This window comes from Podarcis melisellensis (assembly GCF_964234715.1).
Source record: "Podarcis melisellensis genome assembly, chromosome: 6".
Classification (NCBI taxonomy): Eukaryota; Metazoa; Chordata; class Lepidosauria; order Squamata; family Lacertidae; genus Podarcis; species Podarcis melisellensis.
In genome coordinates, this window is record NC_138538.1 from 82,722,858 (window position 1) to 82,746,020 (window position 23,163).

At 39.7% G+C, this 23,163-nt stretch overlaps 2 protein-coding genes across 2 annotated transcripts in view; one reads left to right on the top strand and one right to left on the bottom strand.

Moving 5' to 3' along the window:
* Positions 1–23,163, top strand: part of GLRX2 (glutaredoxin 2) — a 183,418-nt gene that overhangs the window by 114,380 nt on the left and 45,875 nt on the right. The window lies entirely within an intron of this gene.
* CDC73 (cell division cycle 73) overlaps positions 1–23,163 on the bottom strand; it is a 107,307-nt gene that overhangs the window by 46,422 nt on the left and 37,722 nt on the right. Inside the window, exon 10 of the mRNA XM_081914908.1 lies at positions 14,810–14,874. Coding sequence (XP_081771034.1) covers positions 14,810–14,874 — 65 coding nt within the window. The remainder of the gene's footprint in view (positions 1–14,809; positions 14,875–23,163) is intronic.

The following is a 23,163-nucleotide window of genomic DNA, read 5'->3' on the forward strand; positions in this document are numbered from 1 at the left end:
CATGCACACTTCTTCAGATACACTGAAACAGAAGTTTCCAGACCCTTCTATATAGTGAGAAGGTGGGGTCTGGAAACTTCTGTTTCAGTGTATCTGAAGAAGTGTGCATGCACACGAAAGCTCATACCAAGAACTAACTTAGTTGGTCTTTAAGGTGCTACTGGAAGGAAATTTTTTTGTTTTGACTATGGCAGACCAACACGGCTACCTATCTGTAACTGACACATGACTATGTTTGAGGAGGCCTGATTTTTTTTAATATAAAAAACTGGGTTAGTATATGCCATATGCCATTTGAAATACGAAATAAGAAAAGTACATTTTTGAAGTTTTCCACAATGTTTTACATTAAACTTTAATATTTCAGCATCTACAAAATTCTTCTCCTTTCAACAAAAAGGCTTGCATTATAAACCTTAAACTTCCCGATTTTAATACTGTTTTTAACCTTCCACAGATTGTTTTGCGAGTTATGTATTGCAACGAACAACTGACTATGATGTGTAACAACAGTAACCGTAAGAGTAAAACTCATACTTAAGTACCATATTTTTCCATGTATAAAACTAGTTTTTTTCCTAAAAAATGATGTCACAAATTAGGGGGCGTCTTATACATCTCTCCCCATTTTCTTAAATCTGGGTCCCCCAAAATAGGGGGTGTCTTATACATGGCGGCGTCTTATAGACAGAAAAATATGGCATATGAGTCACACTTGCTACATAAAATGTACAAGACTTTTCTATGTACTAGATCATAGTTCTTCTATTTTCAGCCACTTCTGATTACCTCTCAATATTCTTCATTTCATTAGAGCATTATGCTCTCAGGAGAAAGCGAAGACAAAAACTCGGTTAATATTCTCAAATTAATTGGAATGTGCAGTTACAACATGTTATTTTAACATAACCTATTATATATGATTGGCCATAAGAGGTGCTAATGTTGAAATCAACCCAGTCTGGTTTACTGCAACTCAATAAAAAAACCAAATACATATACTGTAATCAATCAATTATTATTCCAATCTGGGCATCCCAACACTTACTCTCTACATGGAGGCAAGATGTTTTAGGCTAAGAGACATTACACAAATTTATGGGATTGGACTACCAGAATGCCAATGACATAGTTGTTCTTGTCTTTTTCATCCAAGCCATCACCAATTTAGAGGACATGATATCTATCTAGAGGTGGGTGAGCTCACTGAAACTGAATCCATAGAAAACATAAGTAACAAAGAACAGCAGGCCATGTGACTCTGGGATGGGTATTCTGGGATGCCCATTATAGAGGAGTATCTAATATCAATGTGTGCCTTACTGTAAGTCAGCTAAGGATTTCCTCTACATAGCACCAAGTTCAAATAGCAAGCTAGCTTCAATTTATTATTTATTCTTATTCTTATTATTTATTATTCTTGAATTTTACTGCCCACACAAAAGTGGCTTTAAAAGACCCTAGATACATGGGATGAGATAAATCTTAATAAACAAACTTAAGTCTAATAAAATATGCACACACCATATTATTACACCCAGAGAGAGAGAGAGAGAGAGAGAGAGAAGTAAAATGGATTGGTAGACTTAGTCCATTGCACTCCTTTTTTATTGGATAAAGGTAAAAGTAAAGGTACCCCTGCCCGTACGGGCCAGTCGTGTCCGACTCTAGGGTTGTGCGCCCATCTCACTTAAGAGGCCGGGGGCCAGCGCTGTCCGCAAACACTTTCGGGTCACGTGGCCAGCGTGACAAGCTGCATCTGGCGAGCCAGCGCAGCACACGGAAACGCCGTTTACCTTCCCGCTAGTAAGCGGTCCCTATTTATCTACTTGCACTCAGGGGTGCTTTCGAACTGCTAGGTTGGCAGGCGCTGGGACCGAGCAACGGGAGCGCACCCCGTCGCGGGGATTCGAACTGCCGACCTGACGATTGGCAAGTCCTAGGCGCTGAGGTTTTACCCACAACGCTACCCGCGTCCCTTTTTATTGGATACACTAGGATAATTTTGCTCACTGTATTTTGGATGAGGTCAAGCTCTGACCTGCTGCCCCCCAAAGAAATCTTTCCCATTGCCCTGCTGTTCTGAATGGCTGCCAACCATCACACATTCACAATATTATAAGGAAAGATGGCATCCAACAGGAATAACAAGCAACAGAGAGATTTGGGGAAATAGTAATAGTTAAGAGAAGAGGCAGAGATAGAAAAGTTTGGCAGGATTTAAAGCAGAGGCACCAACAGTCAACAAGGAGCTAACACAAACACAGAGGTTGAACATAGGGCAAGAGGTGGGTAAATAGGCAGAAGACAAAAAGTAGGAACCAGGAAAAGAAATGAGGTCACCGGCCAGAGTGAATGAAGAACAAAGAACCAAATCTTCTTCACAGAATATACTCCCACCACCTAATGTAGAATACTTAATACTTATATAAATTACATAACCCAAGGTATATCTGCTGAAGGCTTCTTTATATAATATAGGCCATATTGTACTTGGCATGCATTAATGCCCCAACATAAGCAATTATTCAAGGAAGATCTCCAAAACTTATGATGTTCTAGCCCATAGTTTCAAACCACCTAGCTAAACTTATCTATCTATCTATCTATCTATCTATCTATCTATCTATCTATCTATCTATCTATCTTGTGTTAGCTAACTAACACAAGCAGTAAAACAAGTACACACATAGGTTGGAGGATTGTGATAGCTTTCCTGAATAAGTCAAATCTAGAATGTGTCTTATCCATACTTCACTTATACACAGACAATTGCAATCACAAGTATAATCACAAAAATAAATATATCAGGAAATAAGTAGCAGGGCTGGGAAAGACTTCTGTCTGAGACCTTGAAGAGGCACTGTCAGCATTAATAGACCATACTGGGTAAAGACGGACCAATCCACTTAAGGCAGCATCCTACATCTGTCTATTTTTTGTGTGTTGCTTTTCACAGGACTATGGGTTAAGTCTGTAATAATATTACAGAAACTCTGCCCAAATTTAGAATGGATGTTGGGAGACGGCACATAAAAGCGAATGTCACATGTATTTTTAAACCAATTATTAAACTATGAAAACCAGTGAAGCAGAGCACTCCAAGTGCAACCTCATCCATATGTTCACTGTAAAAAGGGGAATGATGCTCTGATTCACTGGTGTGAATGTAACTATAAAGTTAGTGAAGCACTCTGTCTATGAAGATTAATGGGCTATAGAAGTGTGGTCTATGATGGGTTAAACTAACAGGGTAAAATAGCATGATTTCTAATATATTTTAATAGGTCTGTGTGTTTGCCCAATCAGGTAAGGGGGCATAAAGAAGCATAGAAAGGGGTGGAAGTCCATTTCCATGTCAAAGTCTCAAATCGCTTTGCAATTTCCCTGATTGCAGGCACACTTAGCAATACCCTGAGCAGAGGTAATACTAGAGAAGGAAACTGACATGAAAGCATAATAGCAGGTGAATGGATAATTCCAAAGCAAATCTACATAGAAAATCAGTCAATGAATACCAAACTAAAAGAGAGGCAGGAACACACTAGACTCAATATACCTAATGTTGAAGTACATTTTCATTTGCAGGGGGTAATGTTAATTGCTGCCCCAATTTATCGTGGCACAGCTTAAAGAGATGTAACCTGACTGCAGAATGGTACCATCCTTTCACAGCTAAATGACTATAAAAGGATCTGGCTAAACACTGATATAGATGAAACTACCATGTTGCCTTCATGCTATCACCATGGCAACAGTTATAAGAGCTCTCTCCTAAGTATTTAAAATCTGACAGCTTTACGATAACACTATCTGAATGATGGTAGGGCCATAGTTGACTTTAGGAGTTAACTGATCTGTAACTCAAAATTGCTGCATATTAACCATTCCCCTCAGGCTACTGTGGAAGTTAAGTCTTATCAACTTAGCAACTATGCAACCTTTAAAATAGAAACCCGTTAAACTCAGAAAAGGAAAAGGCTCACAGCTTATAGCTTCAGTTGGCTCCTAAAGCCTTTCAATTAAAGGCACCACAAAATAAGGGAAATTCAAGAGCAACACTTTCCCAGATCTTTCAAAGAGCTTCTTGGTAACAAGAAACGTCTTGGCTAGAGCGATGAATGGAAAAAGTGTTCATGCGCTGATCCTCAAAATGTAAACAGTAAAAACGTACAGGAACTCCTACACCAGATAGGAAAATGCAACGTTTCTTAAAGGAAAAAGCACATAAACGAACATCCAGGCATGAATGAAATGAGCATGGTTTCAACAATCATGCTGGATAATTAGAAAAAAGCCTACCCCTACCCCATTTTCTAGGAATATATGTTTAACTGGCAGCAGATGAATTAACAAAGGTCAATTTTAATGGGATTCTCCTTTACACCAGTAGGCGTGGCAGTGGATGTGCTGGATCATTTTCTAGCCTTGGTAATGGACTAGATGAGAGCCAACAAACTGTAGCTAAATCCAGATAAGAATGAAGCACTGTTAGTGGGTGGTTCCCTAGACCAGTGGGATAGGAGGTGGCTTGTTCTTTTGCTGTCACTTGAGGCTCAGGTGGCCTCAATGGTGCAGAATGCCTTCCATCAGCTTTGGCTGGTAGCCCAGCTCTGCCTGTATCTGGACAGGGATAGCCTAATATCTGTCGTTTATGGTCCGATAACATCTAGGTTAGATTACTGCAACACATTATGCATAGGGCTGTCTCCGAAGACAGTTTGGAAACTTCAGCTGATGCGCAATTTGGCAGCCAAGTTGCTCACTGGGACAAGACTGTTAGAAAATTTTACACCAGGGATGTCCAACCAGTAGATCCCTGGTTGGTCCTGGTAGATCCTTATCGTGTACAAAAAGTTATGGGCAAAAAAGTATCAAAAAAGCTCAACAACTCTGGGCAATCCATCCACCCCATGCACACTCCTCCTCCTTCCAATGACAATGGGTAGATCACTGCCAGTTTTTTAAAAATATATATACTGGGAGTAGATCACAGTCTCTTGGGAGTTGGACATGCCTGTTTTACACCAATCCTGGCCCAACTGCACTGGCTGCCAATTAGTTTTGGGGCCCAATTTGAAGTGCTGGTTTTGAGCTATAAAGCCTTTAACGGCTCAGGACCACAATACCTATTACTATTGTGAATTTTATATTACTATGTATTATTGCTTTTGTTGTATGCTTTCTTTCTGGACACCACTTTGAACTCTTTAAAAATATACAGCAGTATAGAATTTTCAACATACTTATTTAAATAACCCACCATTATCTCAGTAGGAATCCATCAATATGCATCTTCAAAACCCTACAGCTCAATCCAAAACTTCTGCATTTCTTGCAGTTTAAAAGGCAAAGTAGTAACAGTGTAGTTATTATAACTACTTTTTTTTAAGAATCCAGGCACTTCAGTAAATGGTGAACCACCTTTCACAATCTGCTTTCAAATATACATAGAGGTCTAGCATTATTTTCAGTCATGATTTAATTGTGGGGGCTGTTGTTACAAACAAAACTGGTGTCTCTGAATTCCATTAAAGTCAGGAATCACAATCAAGGTAAGAGAAAGCTTAAATATAACTAACGGCTTATAAATTGGCTTATAGGAAGTGTTTCCTCATTAGGTAGGAACAAAACACACGAAACCATCACATTTTCCATTCTTATTTGTTCCTTAAAACATGTTCTGTCATTCATACTGAAATGACTGCAGTGGTTTATTTTCTGAATCCATTGCTGCAGCAGAAATGGGGGAGGGGGAAGAATGCATAAATCTGAAATCAAAACACTTTTTACGAACCTTGGCCATTACAGACACAATACATGAATTCACAGTTCCCCAGCAAGAATGCAAAGCAGCTTTAGTATACAGGCTGCACACTACCTAGACAGAACCATAATGGATAAATGTTACCTAAATTTCAACATCTGGAGGAGAAAGGAGGTTTGCTTATAGAATGGTTCAGCTTCTTTATTGTGCTTCTGTTCCCTGCCTAGAATTTTAATCAAAGTCATGTACATACCCCATTTCCAATATGAAATCTCTATCAGAGCCATGTTCACATCAAAAGGGCCATGGAACAAACTGAAAAGACAGCTTAAAAATTGCTCTGATTCAGTAACTCAGGGGCACCAGCAGTCCACTGCTGCAGAGCAACCTGTTAACATGGGATTTAAATTGTTTAAAGTCTAGTAATATAAAACTTTGTGAGGTTTCATACGTTCTGGTGGGGCACTCTCTGCATGCCTTGTGTTGATAACTGATGTAGGGAGGACCTTGCTGTTGTAAGTACCTGCAAGGCAAGGAAGCTGAACAGTGCTAGAATGGAGCATTGTGGCAGCAGACTGGGTATGACTGACCTGCTCCAAGCCCCAGCCAGTTAATAAATATTGTGTCTGCTCACTGAGCTGGACCACCACCCTTGGGTTGCGAGATGCATATAGTGCACTGTCTGAGGTGTCAGGAGACCAGTAGCAAGAGGAGAGCATTTGAGGAAGGATGGATGAGCTACTTGCTTGTGCTACTTGGCTGCTAGGTGAGCTTGCTAGGGCTGCTACCTGAAACAGACCCAGCATATGGCTTCCACAAGAGCAAGTCCTGTTTCATGAACCTATTTGAGAGATATCTGAGTGTCAACAAGCATGTAAGACAGAAGTGATCCAGCTGACTTATTGTACCTGGGCTTTCAAAAACCTTTGAACAAGGTACCTCATAAAATATTCCTCAGCTTAGAAGTCATGGAATAAAAGGAGAAGTCCTCTTGCAGACCAGGAATTGGTTAAGTAGAAGAAACAGATGGTGAATAAATGAATAGTTCTCTGAAGAGAAAGATGTAAAAAGTCAACTCCCACAAAGATCCATGTTGGGACCTGTGCTTTTGAACATGTTCATGAATGAATTAGATTTTGGGGTGACCAGTGAGGTGGCCAAGTTGGCTGACAATACTATATTGCTCAGGGTCATTAAAACAAAGAGAGATCGTGAAGAGCTCCAAAAGAACCTCTCTAAACTGAATGAATGAGTGGCAAAGACCATGGAAACAACTGCAAAGTGATGAATGTCAGAGCAGAATGGGAGGGATGGAAGGAAGGAGTCAATTTCCTTCTCCATTCTTTCAGAAATTCCCTTTAAATGTTTCGGATTGTGGGACATTTCTGAAAGAAAGGGCAAACTATTTGAAGTACTGAGTGTGTATATCTAAACTCACACCTCAGCTTAAAGACATATACACTGGTTTGGTTTTGTCAACCAAGATGAGCACTCTTTTTAAAAAAGGAACAAGATGTGCTTCAGAAAAACAAGACAGCCATGAGCTGAATAAGAGTTACATAGTTACATATATTTTAAATAGGTGAACAGTGAGGTATTGACCCCAGATGTGCATAATCTTGCTGGTAAAGAGTAACTGGTTAACCACAGCAAACTTCCCATAGTTACAATTGTTCAAGCAAGGGGAAATTCATAGACCAGCACTGTCGGGGTTTGGTTTTCTTTAGATCAGCCTTTCTCACCTTGGGTCCCCAGATGTTTTTGGCCTACAACTCCCATCATCCCTGACCACTGGTCCTGTAAGCTAGGGATCACCCAAGGTTGAGAACCACTGCTTTGGATGAACACACATTGCAGACTTGTGTGAGTCTGTAATATACAACTAGAGAATAAGGAAAGGCAAAGAGCAAGCACTCCTATAAAACTCCAGATCCTCCTCATAAGATCCCCCAGAAGATGCCTTAAGTGAACTTGTCTCTCTTCCAAGCAGCTGTGTAAGGAGGGGTGTGAAAAAACTTAGAATGATGACTAGAGTAGACTGAGTGAAAGACCCAGATTTTAGTACTCATGAATGAAAGGAAATCAAGTATACATTAACACAGTACATGGAACAATACTAACTTCAGAGCCTTGACAAGTAATCTCATGCATTTGACATTAGTGCCATATAATTTTAGTTTGTCCAAAGGCTGTTGTTCCTTTTCCTGGGAATAAGATACACCCATAAACTTTGAACTTCCTGATTAATTTTGTAACAGTCTGGTCAACACAGCATCACATAGTAATTACCTGTCCAACAAGTGGCTGGTTAGTTAAGCCAAGTACTAATATAAGAATTAAAGACCCCGGGTGTATATTTTTATTATTTTAATAATGTTTCAATGTTTCACTGTAATTGTATTTAACCTGTTAGAATGTATTAAGCTTGATTTTTGTGGGTTCTGCATTTGCGAATGTTCCCCTCCTACGCTACATTCCATCTTTCCTTATCTATCCCTGAAAGTGGTACAAATGGCAGAATGTTTTAGCACCAGAGTGTAAATCAGTTATCCTTGAAGCTATCTGAGACCCAAGAAGAGGATTTTATGATGTTCTTCCCTCACTGAAGGCTAGGTTGCCAGGGTAATGCCGGACATCCAAGGCCTAAAATGGTCAAATGGTCTGGGTGCGTAGGGGCCACTCCAAGGTAATGCAGGGGTAAAGATACCAGTATGGATCCATGTGCGCTTTACTTCTCGTGACCTGTAACCTTTCCTGACATATGTGAAGATGTTTTATGACTCTTTGTTTGCTGTGTTTGAACTACTATATAAGCTTTTGGTCTGAAGTGCCTCAGGGCAGACCTTCTCAACTGGCACGTTGAGTTGAGTGAGCTCTGTCCTACTGCAATAGCTATAATAAACGCTGGGTCCCTAAATCTGGACTTGGAAATAGTCTCCTTGGTTCTGTGGTTTATTCAAAAGGTGGTTGTTCCTCACCTGGGTAAGGAACAAGGTAGTGGTAGTACTACCAGGCTCAGAGCTCCACAAAATGGGATAACTTGAAGAAAGCACACCAAGTGGCACGAAATAGTAAATTCTGCCCTTCCTCCCAAAGGAATCTAGCAAACAAAGCAGCAACGCACTTCAATAAAAACAAAAATGGATTTGAAATGTTCACAATATTAAGTACATCTGGCTGAATACCATCCAATAAGAATATCTTAAAATGGTTAAAACATTTAAAATGGCTTGGTGTTATATCTGGAACCTTTATATTTGTGCCACAGCACACTGTTGATGTTTTCATCCCAGATATTTCTAAAAAGCTATTGACCACAACAATCTGCCTACAGTAACTTCGATCAGCTTACCTGCAAAATGTTGTTTTGCAATTTAGTAGTACTGTGCTGCGGGACGCGGGTGGCACTGTGGGTAAAACCTCAGCGCCTAGGACCTGCCGATCACATGGTTGGCGGTTTGAATCCCCGCGGTGGGGTGCGCTCCCGTCGTTCGGTCCCAGCGCCTGCCAACCTAGCAGTTTGAAAGCACCCCCGGGTGCAAGTAGATAAATAGGGACCGCTTACTAGCGGGGAGGTAAACGGCGTTCCGTGTGCTGCGCTGGCTCGCCAGATGCAGCTTGTCACGCTGGCCACGTGACCCAGAAGTGTCTGCGGACAGCGCTGGCTCCCGGCCTCTAGAGTGAGATGAGCGCACAACCCTAGAGTCTGGCAAGACTGGCCCGTACGGGCAGGGGTACCTTTACCTTTAGTACAGTGCTGCATGACCCAATGACATCAAAACAAAGAACAGTAACTAGACACCTTAAAGATTATTTTGCATTTTGAAACTCTGTAAAAGAGACCTTAAATTATGCATTGGAGTGAACTCTTCAGCATTTAGACTGAATAATAAATAACAGCAAGTGCTGAGCATACAGGTTGGTGGCTTGAATAACTATTTCAAAATGGAAAGGTGGAAGCAATTTTAACAGGGTGCTTGCTTTTTCATTATCTGCTTACTTCCTCAAGGAAAAAAGAGAAAAGACTGATTACGCAAATTACACATGAAACTTGTATCCAGGTTTCAGCTACAGTCCTACACTTTTTCCAGACCATTACTTCAACTCAAAAGTAGGGCTGTTTTTTCTGTTTTTAGTTATGCAAAAGTGGAAGCCACAATAACATGTTACAGTGCACAGTGCTCATGTTCAATGTTCTAGCCTGCTAACTATAGCAACTTTGAACAGGCTATTTCCCTTGCCTTCTCCCTCCAGTTTTCCATTCTTTTCCCACCTGATACTCAGCATTCCTGGCTACTAAGTACCTTTGGTTCTCTTCAGACAATCTTTACTGCTTTCCACCCCTTGACTTATTTTTTTAAAATTCACCTTCGGAAAATCCTGGGTTTCCCTAAATATGATAGTACTTCCCTCTTGTTTCTTAGCCCCTTTTGGCTATAATTCAGTCAGCCCTCACTATCTGAGTTCACTATTAGAGGGAATGGTTTATCTACACCAGTTTTATGCAGCTTAACAAAGAAGTAGGATATTTGCAGAGGACAAAAGATGCTGTAAAACTACAACAATGTCAACTCTGGAATTTACAAAATTCTGTCCATAAAAGGGGGTGAAAAGGGGGGAGTGGACCTATGTAACACACTCATGAAGAGATGAAAGGATTGTTATGTCCAAAATCTGTCAGTTGTGCTTTGTTGTAGAGATAAATTGTCAGAAGGCTTTATTTAATGCCTTGCCTTCTTCAAAATAATTTATGGCAGCATATGTACCACTGATGTTAATAAAGCAGCTTAACTCTCTCTTTTTTAATTAAACATAAAATACATGCTAATTTTTCCCTGGGTTTATCAAAGCATGCTTTGCAAGTTCCCCCAGCTAGAATTTGTATGCTGCTGATAGGCTGCCCAGATATATCAGCCTCAAACTCAACAAAGCCTATGGTCAATAAGTATTAATTGGTCCATATTTCTAATGACCTTGCTGTTGCATTACCACGTGGAGGGTGTCTGTGGCTGAAATGCATTAATGCTCACCTTGTACTGAGTATCACCTCAGGATAGTTCTATCCTTCTTCTTGCAAAAGAACTTGGAAAAGATTGGAGAGTGTTCTGTAATCATATTTACCTTCCCCCAGTTTACTCATACAATCCATTGAGAGGAGATCTGAGTTAGCTGGCATCTGGATCAATTCTCTCACAAGATCTTAAGAAGAGCCCTGCTGGGTCAGACCAAAGGCCCAGGCAACTCCCCGTTTGCGCCGGGGTTGTGTTCTGGGTCAATGTGTGCGTCAGAAGTCACACATAAGCCTGTTCCACCCCCTTCCGGGGCTGAAAATGATGTCTGCATCGGTGGTCGCACATCCATTGAATGCACACAAAATGGTCACCACCTGCAGTCTAATGCTCTCACATTAGCCAACCAGAAGATGCCCATGGGAAATCAGCAAACAGAGCCTGAGTGCAGCACTTTTGCCATCTGTGATTCCTGGCAACAGGTATTTCCAAAGCATCGTTCTGCCGAACACTGAGGTCCAGTGCTGAGGGCCTTCTGGCGGTTCCCTCGCTGCGAGAAGCCAAGTTACAGGGAGCCAGGCAGAGGGCTTTCTTGGTAGTGGCACCCGCCCTGTGGAATGCCCTTCCACCAGATGTCAAACAGAGAAACAACTGCCAGACTTTTAGAAGACATCTGTTTAGGGAGGCTTTTAATGTTTAATTAATATTAAATTTTAATATTTTAATATTTTGTTGGAAGCCACCCAGAGTGGCTGGGGAAACCTAGCCAGATGGGTGGGGTATAAATATTTGTCACATCTTGAAATATTTACAATAAATGATGAAAAAATAATTTTCCAAGTTAACATTTAAATTTGCTGTAATATATTCAAAATCCACTGACTGTTTTGTTGAATTGTTTTCAGCTCATCTATTTTTGGTCACTGGATAAACTGTTACAACATTTATACAGCATGTAAATCAGCTTACTAAATAAAATGCTAAATCAGACCATTTGAAAATTATCTGAATCTTTTTTTTAAAAAAAAACAATTCCTTTTCATTAAGGATTGTAAGGGTCAAGCAGTTAAGGTCAAGAAGCTCTTATTAAGCTACAGGTAGATGTCACTGGATGCCCCATCTTAGAATTTCTATCTTCAGGGAAACCCAATATAGTCACATGTCCCTCAGAGAGAGAGAAAAACATGCTGTTTGGAACACAAAATAGAAAGAATTTCAAATGCATCAAATTGATTCTCTCATGCGCCAGAATGAGTCTTGGGAGACCCAGTATCATGGCCCCAGAATTAGCCACACATGGTCCCTGGACTCGCTTATTTCTCTTACTTTTCTTATCTCTCTTACATTATTTCTCTTACATTTCTTATCTATAAGAAAGCAAATATGTGTCCCAACCCAGGACACTTTTTGTAAGGATTAACTAGAAATAGAAATCAATGTCAAAAAGAAATCTTTTGTTCCCATGCAGCATGGAGAAAACCTATCTTCAAATTGACTTCCATGTTTTGTGAAACATCATACTTTTCTCAACCTTTTTTTTTTAAGAAAAAAAACCCACTCCAAAGCAAATGAACAGCTATTCTATATTTGAATCAATAGAAGTTAAAGCTACAAAAAGATGAGATACGAGGAATAAGACATCACTTTAGACAGCATTACAGAATAAAGATTGCACAAGATTACCTAGCATTTTGAAATGTACTGTGTTCTGCTACACAACCACAAATGACATTCTTCAGGAAATAAAGAAATAGAGGAAACTACTAAGATGACTCCTTACCAAACATGGAAGGAGAAATGCATGTCTAACAACTTCTACAAATAATGCAAGTTGCCATTCAGCAACAAAAAAGAATTTAAAATGCCCATTCATTCTTTATCAACTAAGGATGCCAATTAAGAACTATTCCAGCAACAAACAAGAAAATCCTCACTGACATTACTTCAGAAAAGCCCTTCACCATCTGTTCTGTCGAAGTTCTAAAGAGTTCTCCATGAGCTCACGATTGATAATAAGGCAGCAGATGAAATTCAGACACTTACTTTTATGAAAGAGTTAGAAAATTCTTCATTATAATGAATTTGAAGCTCGAGTTAATGATAACCCATCTTGCCTTCATCTTCCAACTGCCCAAACTAAGAGCATTCCAATTTTCACATAAAAAATTAAATCAGGAGTGGAACAACATAGCAAACTAAGGGAAGGAGGTACAAAGGAAAGTAATTTTTTTTGCGGCTTTAAAGAGAGGAACACCAGAATACTGCAGCTATTGCTACCAATGGTAAATTGATATGCATTCCTTCACTGGTTCAGCTGTGTGCCAAACTGCCCTCCAGGGATGAACACAAAGAACCACAACCTTTTCTCCTAGTTGAGACAATTTGCTCCATTTAGGCTTGTGGTAGAAAAGCTGAAGTGGTCTCAACCTGTGGCCTTCCTTCATCCCTTTCCTGCACAAGGATAACGTGTTCACACTGGGACACCCCTCTCCTTTAACAGAATCTGCGAGCTACAGCACAATTAGCAGTATCCTCATGTGATGCTTTTATGGCATTAAAGATTTAGGGAAGGGTAGCACTTAGGGAACACGAATTCAGTTTGTTGTGTGACTCAGATCACCACATTTGACTTTGGCTGCAAACACACCATATAAAATAGTTTGTAAATACGCCTTTGCTTTAAAAAAAAAAAAAAAAAAGAATTCCCTTGTGGCCAAACAGACAGAGAAGCTTTATAAAGTGTTTCTTTTCTACTATATTTGACAAACAGAAGTATAACAGAGCCTTGCATGGATAGGTGGATTAGTAAATATATTGGAAGACCAGCAAGTTCCAGAGACTTATTTGCAGGATGGCTAAGAAAACTGGAACTATCCGGATGACATATATAGCATGCAACAATGGTTAAGAAATGGAGTTCTATGCCCTTTGCAGCAACCTATGGGCTCAATGATTATATGAATGCATCAAAACAATCTACATGTTTTGTTGCTGTTTCTTACTTGCAGAAGGGTCCTGAAAGTGCACTGACACCCTCATGAAAAATAGGCAACTTGGAGGGTGGCACAGGGGCAACTGCAGGAAATCTGAGAAAAGCACATCCCATCCTCTAATGTTAGTGGACACCTCCGGTGGATCAAAGGGCAGCAACGGCTGTCATAGTAAGCCTTCTGCTTATTAGTGACACCTATGAATGCTTCTATTGGCATTCCTCGCAATATGCAGATTTAGCCTCTAACCAAATACCTGCTTTAAAGCAAGTCTACAGATTGAACCAGAGACCAACACATTTAAAGACTGAAAAGTGATAGTAAAAACTTAAAGGAACAATTTTATTAGATAGGAGGAAAGTTTAAACAAGTTAGCTCTAATTGGCTTTGAGACGTTTACATTCCAGGCATTATTTTATGTTCAAATTAGGAGAGCAAACTAGAAGTAGGTGCACAGATTTTTGAGACAGTTTAGTGCCATCTATTCATCAGATTTATATAGGCATACAGATGGCAAAAGTCTTTAATGAGGCTTCTATACTAGTTCTGTAGCATCTGTCCTACTTGCAGGCAGATCAAAACAGCATTTGTTTGCGAGCGCTCAATCCACTTGCATAAAAGCAGACAATTTAAGACAAGCACAGGATGAAACTCCATTTTAAAGATGCTCCGCATTCAGCTGTTTTGAGAAACTATCTGCATGAAAATATACTATCGAGACGCTTGGAAGGGGTGCTCTTCCTCCTCTTTTATACAAAACTGAAATTATTAAACTTTGACCTTTGAAGCAGGACAAAGTATATATCAAAATCATACTGTTATAGCTTCTGTTGGGGGGGGGCATCTGAAATATCTACAGTCTTCACCTGCATCCAAGGAGGAGGAATTCAACATACACACATATGTGATGCTACCTAGGAATAATCTTTTTCCCCCTGCCATGCAACATAGTCTCCTCTCAGGGAAGGAAGCTAATAGAGATGTCTATATGATCCCTTCTGACCATTTCTACACACAATAGATAGATAAAATTTCAAACTTACTGTTACAGACTTCAAAGTCATTCCGTGGTAGGTGCCCATGGTGTCAATCTTGAAACCTTCCGTCTCTATGAAATAAGAAAACTCTTGTAAGTCATTTCATATGCCAGCTTTAGAGTAGTCAAGTGGCAAAACAAAAGATGTTAGCTAAGTTCCATCAGTTATGAAGCACTCCTAATGGAAAAAAACTGGTTATATAAACAAAATTCAGGAGATAGTAACATTTTATGTGAAGTAGAATGGTCTTTCAAATGGTACAGTATCTCGGATTTCTTCACATTAAAGAACTCTGAACCACTTGGAATAACCACAGTAATATTGGGTCCTTCTACTAATATATTTGCATTTCTATTCCAGATTAAATCAGGCCCCTGTATTTTACTCAGTACTTAGGGTGCTGTGGAAAGACCCCATAGATCTAAGGCTTAGACTTTAAGAGTTGCATTTAACTTTCCAATGCTATATGTAGATTTCAATTGAGCAGGGACTGTAAGGTTAAGATATGTTACCCTCAAATGCATAAAGAATGATTGATTGATTGATTGATTGATTTGTTTTTTACTGGTCTTTTCATTCCATTATCATTTCCCCTATCATTGTTCTACACAATGTCTTTCTAACCATGCAAGTTAGAAATATATATATATATCCTTTGAATTCTAGCCAGCTCAGGAGCAACATACAGCCTACAGCCATATGTAAAGAGATACTACGGATAGTAACTACAGCAGCTCAGGATGCCCTTTATCTAGACTGAGGCATTACATTTTCCAGCTGTAAGGACGCTAGTGCATTTAACTTTGTTACTCTTCCTTAAATCCATGCATCAGTAACTGTTCAAAGTAATCCCTAGCCATGCATTTATTGGATGAACATGTCTGCTTAGGTAAACCCAAATTAAGAGGACAGAAAATTTCTCCCACATATCCAACAAGATATGCCATACTGATGCCCATTGCTATTTTTACAGCTCAGTGAACATGGAAGAAAATTCAACTTAAGGTTTTGTCTGTGTTTCTTGAAGGCGCAGGTTTTAGATGGCTACCAGCTGTGACAAATAAAGGACATTTTGACCTTAACAGACTTTAACAGCACAATGCTAAAATAAACTAGCGCTTTAGTGCAAGCATTCTGAGGTTGCAGGATGCAAATGAAGGATCTGTTTATCTTAATGTCTACACATCACGATTTGCAGGGAACTGGAGCTATGTCTAAACCTGACTGGAGAGGAGAGGACATCAGCATAGCTTACTGACCTCTCCATTATGCAAGGTAAATAAACATGAAAGTTGCCTCATGAGCATAATTTATAAAAGGTTGCAGAACTGTTTGCTTTTCTTAGTAAAGTTTCTTAGTAAAGAAACTGTTTTGCTTTTTAATCTCAATACAGTAGTACCTCGGGTTAAGTACTTAATTCGTTCTGGAGGTCTGTTCTTAACCTGAAACTGTTCTTAACCTGAAGCAGCACTTTAGCTAATGAGGCCTCCCGCTGCCGCCGCGCCGCCGAAGCACAATTTCTGTTCTCATCCTGAAGCAAAGTTCTTAACCTGAAGCACTATTTCTGGGTTAGCTGAGTCTGTAACCTGAAGCGTATGTAACCCAAGGTATCACTGTAAAAGAAAGTGCTAACAAAAAAAATCAGAATGGAGCATAATATGTGTCATTTACATATTGAAAGCATTACTGGGAGTTATGGTTTCAGCATCTAAATATAGGTAAGGAACTAAAACAGTGACTTGTCAAAGAAACTTGATATAGGATTTCTGTGTGTACATGTGTGTGTAATTTATCTGAGAGAATACACTTAGTGAAGGTGCAATAGGAAGCCTTGCATGCAGAAGATCTCTGATTCTATCCTTGATATCTCTGCAAAGCATTTCAAGTAGCGGGCCTAAGAAAGACCTCTCTGCCAGAGACCACAGAGCTTATGTCAGATTAGTAAGCGCAAGATGAACTGCTGGACTTGCACAGTACAAAATAGATTCAAGTGCTCCTGTTTTCTGCTGGGTATATATTCTACCACTACCAGTAATTGCCTCCTAAAACCCCTTTATGCACAAATGCTGCTAATATACAGCTTCATTCAGTACACGGTAAGGTAGACAAAATCAGTCAGCCTTATAAACAAGCATGCATGAAGGCATACACAAAACAAATACAGACTTGCCTTAAAATAAAGATTAGGCATTACCATGAATAAAACTGTAACTGCGGTCACATTAGCAAGCATTAAAATGTAAATGGAAAAATCAATAGTGATACATAAGGGCAGGAACTGCTTATCAGTTATAAATCAGGAATAGGTTTGCACCTACTGGAGGAATTCTCTGACGTTACTCATACAATTAACCTCAATAGCTGGGATGCAATTTTCTGCTATACTGAAACAGATGCCCCCAATAATTGTTGTCTAGATGCCATTTGAGATAATCCACTAGACCATTGTGCCTGGAAGATTCAGGCTACTCATCTTTCTTACAACTGAGGCAATCTTTGTACTCAGCTAACCATGGAAGGATTAGACCTATATTAAGGAAAGGAAAACTCACCACAAGTTAAGTTCTTCCTGGAAACTGGAGTTTATCAATAAATAAATACTCAAAGGCCTCTGTGGACCTAGGCATGCATAATGGAACTGAACATAGCTAAGGTGTTGCTTGCCTTTCCTACAGCTTTCCTCTTCGGAATCAAAAAGATACCCTACACTGTGCAGAAAAGGGAAATTACTAGCTACAGTAAAGGGAAATTCAGCACTAAAGGTCTATGAACAGGGAACCAGTCCATTAATTTTCAATCTTCTTAGTGCATCTTTATATACTAATGGCCAAGAGACAGTCTACACACATTTTAATTTTAAAAAACCCCAACATAGTTAAGGCTAATCAGGCTTTGAATATGTCTAGTAAGCCCTAACTCAGAAGGAACCTGGTCAGCCTAACCACATTTTAAGTCAATAATGAGGTACCCTTTAATCGCAGCAAAAGTTCCAAATTTGGAATAATGTGCTTCAGGAAAGGGGGAAGAGTTGCACACACACACACACACACACACACACACACACAGAGAGAGAGAGAGAGAGAGAGAGAGAGAGAGAGAGGTTACCAGATTTTTTTCAATGAATCCGGGGACACTTTTCAACTTCCTACTAAATAGATGGATTTTGTCAGGGGATTGATTTGTAGAAATAGGGGTGTCTGGTAACCTTAGTCTATGACCCATTCCTAAGCTTTCAACCATAGCACTGGCTCCATTAAGTACTCTGCTGCTTTCCAATATTTTATCCAAGGCTTTAAGAATGCAAACAAACTGGGAAAAGGGCAACTGGTATGTATGCTATTGTCTCCAACTACTAAGATGATCCCAATGCAGCTGTGGTAGACCCACCCCAAGTGCATAATTCTTTTCCACCATCTTCACAACACAGCAATAGCTATAAAATGAGCAATGTTGTAGAACACAGGTCATGAAGTTTTACAGGTTCTAAAATGTATGTTCTCTCTAGCTGAACTATCCACATAGCCTTTGGCAGCTGACTAAAAGCCATAATCATCAGAAATCATTCTGCAGACTTTCAGTTGCTTTAATTTTAGTTTTATTTCCCCTTGTACTTGTTTTTTTTTTTAACCATGCTTTACTATTAGCAAAATTAAACCATAGCCAAATGTACAGAAAGACTGCAACTGGGCATATGCAGTCATCAAAAGCCGTCATGGTTTGTTGTTATGAGAATTTGCTGCAGTGAGCCTTGGGCTTGTGGGCTGCACCTCCCCTTCACGCGAGAGTAGGAAATTTAGAACTTTTGGTCATGGCTTGTAACAAATCAGCTTTGTGCAAATACAGGGGAATGGTCTGTAGAAAGCTCAGTTAGTTAAATAAACAACAATTATGGGTGGAACGTAAGATTGCATAGTTACAAATATTTCATGTGAATGAGCTTATCAGCTCGCCAGATGCGGCAAGTCCCCTCCCCTCCCTTTGCATGCTGTTCTGGGCATTCTCCCAAACCCATCAGAGCCAATTTCAGGGGCACAAGAGGAGGAGGAGAAGGAGGAAAAACTCATTGCACAAGTGGAAGGCTATGTGCAAGGCTTCCATTGATGTTGTTCATTAGGTGAACCCTGCCCCAAATACCTAAATCACAAAAAACCGTCTTGTAGCAACATTAGAATAGGGTCAGAGTTCCTTTCTCTTTGCAACACCCAAGCAGATAGAAAGGAACAAAGCTATTGCTAAGCATGTAAGAAAATCATAGCATTGAAGCAAGTTGGATATTAAAGACCAAACCATGGTTTGGCCACGTTCTCCATCCTTGGCCTTTTCATCTATATTAAAGTGCCCATTAAGAAATACCATTGGTATAAAGATGCTATTGCTCTAGTAAAGCAAGACAGATGATCAGCAAGAGACTGTTTAGAATACGCATGTTATTTAACAGTCTTTTTTTTTTAAACAGCAACAACAACTACACACACAATTCAACACATAATAGCTCAATTGTGCAGCAGAACACTATCCTAAGTACATGTACATCAAGTATTTAAAAACAGAAGGAAGAAGGCTGATGTTTTGCAGAAGGAAGTAAGGGAGATATATTGTGTACTTCTCAAATAGTTCATTTAGATAAAATGGTGAGTAAATATCTTACAAATACAGCTCCCAGATGGGGTGAATGGCCCCGGGGGGGGGGGGAGGAGGAGCTTTATGAAAAGATAGAACTGTCTCTTATGTCCCCTCTATAATGCAGTTTAAGTAGCAGAATAAAAGCCAGCAAATTGCAGGTACTCATTTCCTCTACCACAAAATCATTTGCGGCTCTAGATGCCATATGCTTATTTGGACATTTTTTAATTACAGTGTTTAATAAGAAGTCAGTGGGCTGGTGAGTGGTCCATCAAATAATGACCACAGAGTCTCAAAATATATTAACCTTCCCCTCCCTATTCCCTCCCCTTGATATTAAGCTAAACCTAACACAGAATGCTTTAACCTGGAATTGTGGCTTTCTGTAGCTCTGCTGCCACTGCTTTGCCCTATCAATACAGGTTGAGGCAAGTATGTAGTGCTCTGGAACAAGCAGGCATGCCACAATGATATATATCCCCCAACCTGCCAGCAAAAAATGCCTTGGTATTCTTCTTTGCTAAAACCAGAGCTGCCCCATTTAAGAACAACGGACCAGGTTTGAAGGGTTTGCATGCGAGCCCTTTCAGAGTTCATGGAAATTACAGAACAGCACTGTTTCTGCCCCAAGTGAGAACAGCTTTTCGCCTACAAAAGGTATTCTCCATGCCCAGAGACGAGGCAAAGGAAAGAAAGCATTTGTTTTAAATGTGATTCGAAAGAGTTATCTGTTCAATATTGTAATATATTTAAAAAGAGCTTTTATCAATTTCATTAGAGCTCAGTCTATTTGTTTTTACAGTAATAAGATTACTGTGTGCATATATAATCAATGTGTTGCATATATCTGCAATTTGCTTTTTCATTTAGCTGTACTTTCAGGGTGCTTCTATGCATACAAATTAAGCAATGAGGCAGGCTAGTTTTGAGCTATGCTCATAAACAAAAATCAGAACCACACATTTCTACCATCTCAAACCAATTTTTCTAATTTCTCATTTCTGGTATGGAGGAGACAAATCTGTTCTTTATAAGTAAAACTCCACAACGGGGAAGCTTTTGGTTCTGCTATTTCTTCACCCATCCTCCATGCCTCTTTTTCTTTCACCTTTCTGTCTTCCTCTAAATATCCACCTTAGTGTTTCTGCCACTGGAGTAAGCATGGGGAATTTTCCCAGGCCAATCTTTAATTGCCCTTACAGAAGCTGCAATGTTTGCAATATTCTAATGCTCATGAACACCTACCTTCATATCATCACCAAGCCAAGCAATGCCAGAGGTTTTGCTGACTGCAACAAAATCTCTTAATGCATTATAATGTTAATTGGTGGCAGGTGCTAAGAGATTATATTGTGACTGTGTATTCCTGAAATGTGGCTAACTACAGCAAAAGTAGTACCTGTTTCATGAGATGTTTCACTGCATCCAAAGTAATTCATATCACAATATCTACTGCATGTATCTACCTCCACTGTGCCCACATGACAAACAAGTTTTTAGATCCAACACACAGAAACCTGTTTTCAAGACTATGGACAATGCATGCTGTGTTATCCAGATATTTGGGGGGGGGGGGAGGTTCATAAAAAGGACATAAAATTCCTATGAAAATGTCATCTTTTCACAGCCCTGCTGCTTGATACTAGACAAGAAGAACATCATGTGAAATTATACAAAAAAGAAGAAGATCCAATTTAGGTTGATTATTCAATAGTAGAAGGATCAACAACCCTATAATACTGAAGAATGTCTATATAAACTACGGGACATTTTCATGATGCACTTTCAGAAAAAGCTCAATTTGAATGGCAAGGCTGATGGCCTTTGACAACAGCACCTGGATGATACAAGCTAATTTTAATTTACTTTATACCTAGAATGGATTATATGTACTTATGAAAGTATGTAACTTTTTATTAGTTATTATAGTGGAAGCATTATTATGAAAGAAAAAGTGGATGGGAAGGGAGAGCAGGGGATAGATTTGCTATCCCTTTAAAGCAGGCATAGGCAAACTCCAGCCAGCCAGATGTTTGGGACTACAATTCCCATCATCCCTGGCTAACAGGACCAGTGGACAGGGATGATGGGAATTGTAGTCCCAAACCTCTGGAGGGCCGGAGTTTGTCTATGCCTGCTTTAAAGTGTGTGCGTGTGTGTGTTTTATTAAAAAGAATCTGGCCACCATTACATTAGGATTTTATCCTTTAAGAATTTGGGCACTTAAGATTTCTGCTGCTATTCTGTTCACAAGGCCGCCCTAAAAGACACTTCAGAAGCTCAAGATACAGAGATACTCAGCTACTGTAGGAACATATTTAACTGGTAGTCCAGGTCATATCAGAGATGCTGGAAAACCCTTTGCAACCTTGGTCCTGCATATAACTAAGCATGCCTCTATAACAACCCGTGTTGTTTAAAATGTACTAGAGAGACCCTGCTCAGTGTCCCTCCTTTCATCTACCAAGATGTTGTGACCTTTATATGAAGGGAGCACCTTACCTAGTAAGGCTTGCTCAAGTCCATCTCTGCCATTAGAAACCTTGCTGTGAAGTTCCTTTCTGTCCAGCAGTTAGGAGAGCAGGCAGAAAAAACATAAGTTCCTCTTTAATCAGAAGACAGGGGCACTAAAAATGGAATATGTCATCCATAGAGGAAAGCTCTTCAAGAACTGACTTGAGTAGGATAAAATATTCAAACATCACAGAGCAGAAATCCATGCAAGGAAGAAAAAAAACCCAAACTGGCAGGGAAGATCAGGCTGGTCAACAGATGAATAGCAGGAATGAAGGGATTTTCACGGGTGCCTACTCTACATCAGAGCTTGCCATGCTTTTGGGGTTTGTGGGCATATCTGCAAAACTGAGAAACTGCTCTGGGCAATCCATGCACTCCACAACCTAGTACATACTTTGTCTACTCGCTACTATGGAATACTTCTTTCAAGCTTTATTTCGGTAGAATTGGGAGATTCTACAGGTGCCAGGGAAGTCCTCTGCAGGTACAGGTGTGAACACAGATGCATGTTGGTGACTCCTGATCTAAAATGGCTGACCAAAAGAGGCCCACACAAATTTAGGATTCACAACCCCCGCCCCCCCCCCCAAAGCCCAATTGGTAATTGGGGTTTCTACCTGCTGCCTTACATGCTAAACAGAAAGGAACTTTCTGAAGACTACAGTAACCACCAGAAATACTGTTTATATTTTCCACCTATTACAAACTTAAGTTGGGCAAAAAGGCAATCAGCCTGGACACTTTCAGCATCCATTCTCTGTCACAAAAATAGGAAAAGTCAGCCTAACAAAGTTCTAATGAGGAAAATACAACTTACAGTGTACACGTTAAACACTATATAAATTGTTTGTGAATGTAAGCTGGTTTACAAAATTCCATCAAAGACCCCAGGTTGACCAAGAAATGCAATTCAGAATGAGGCAACGGAAAGAGCAGAAGGATTGAATCTAAATAACTGAGTTAATGGGAGTAGGGAGAAAAGGAGTCAGGACATCCTAATGATGTCCTTAATTGTGCTTATTTGCTTTACCCATGTAATTCATTGATTTCTATGCACTTTCATTGGAAAAAGTAAAGCAAATACAGTGGTACCTCAGTTCTTGAATGTAATCTGTTCCGGAAGACCTTTCGACTTCTGAAATATTCAAAAACTGAGGCACAAAGGGCTGGCTGCAAGTTCAATTGGAAAAAATGAAAAATATGCAGCAGAAGCCGTTTGA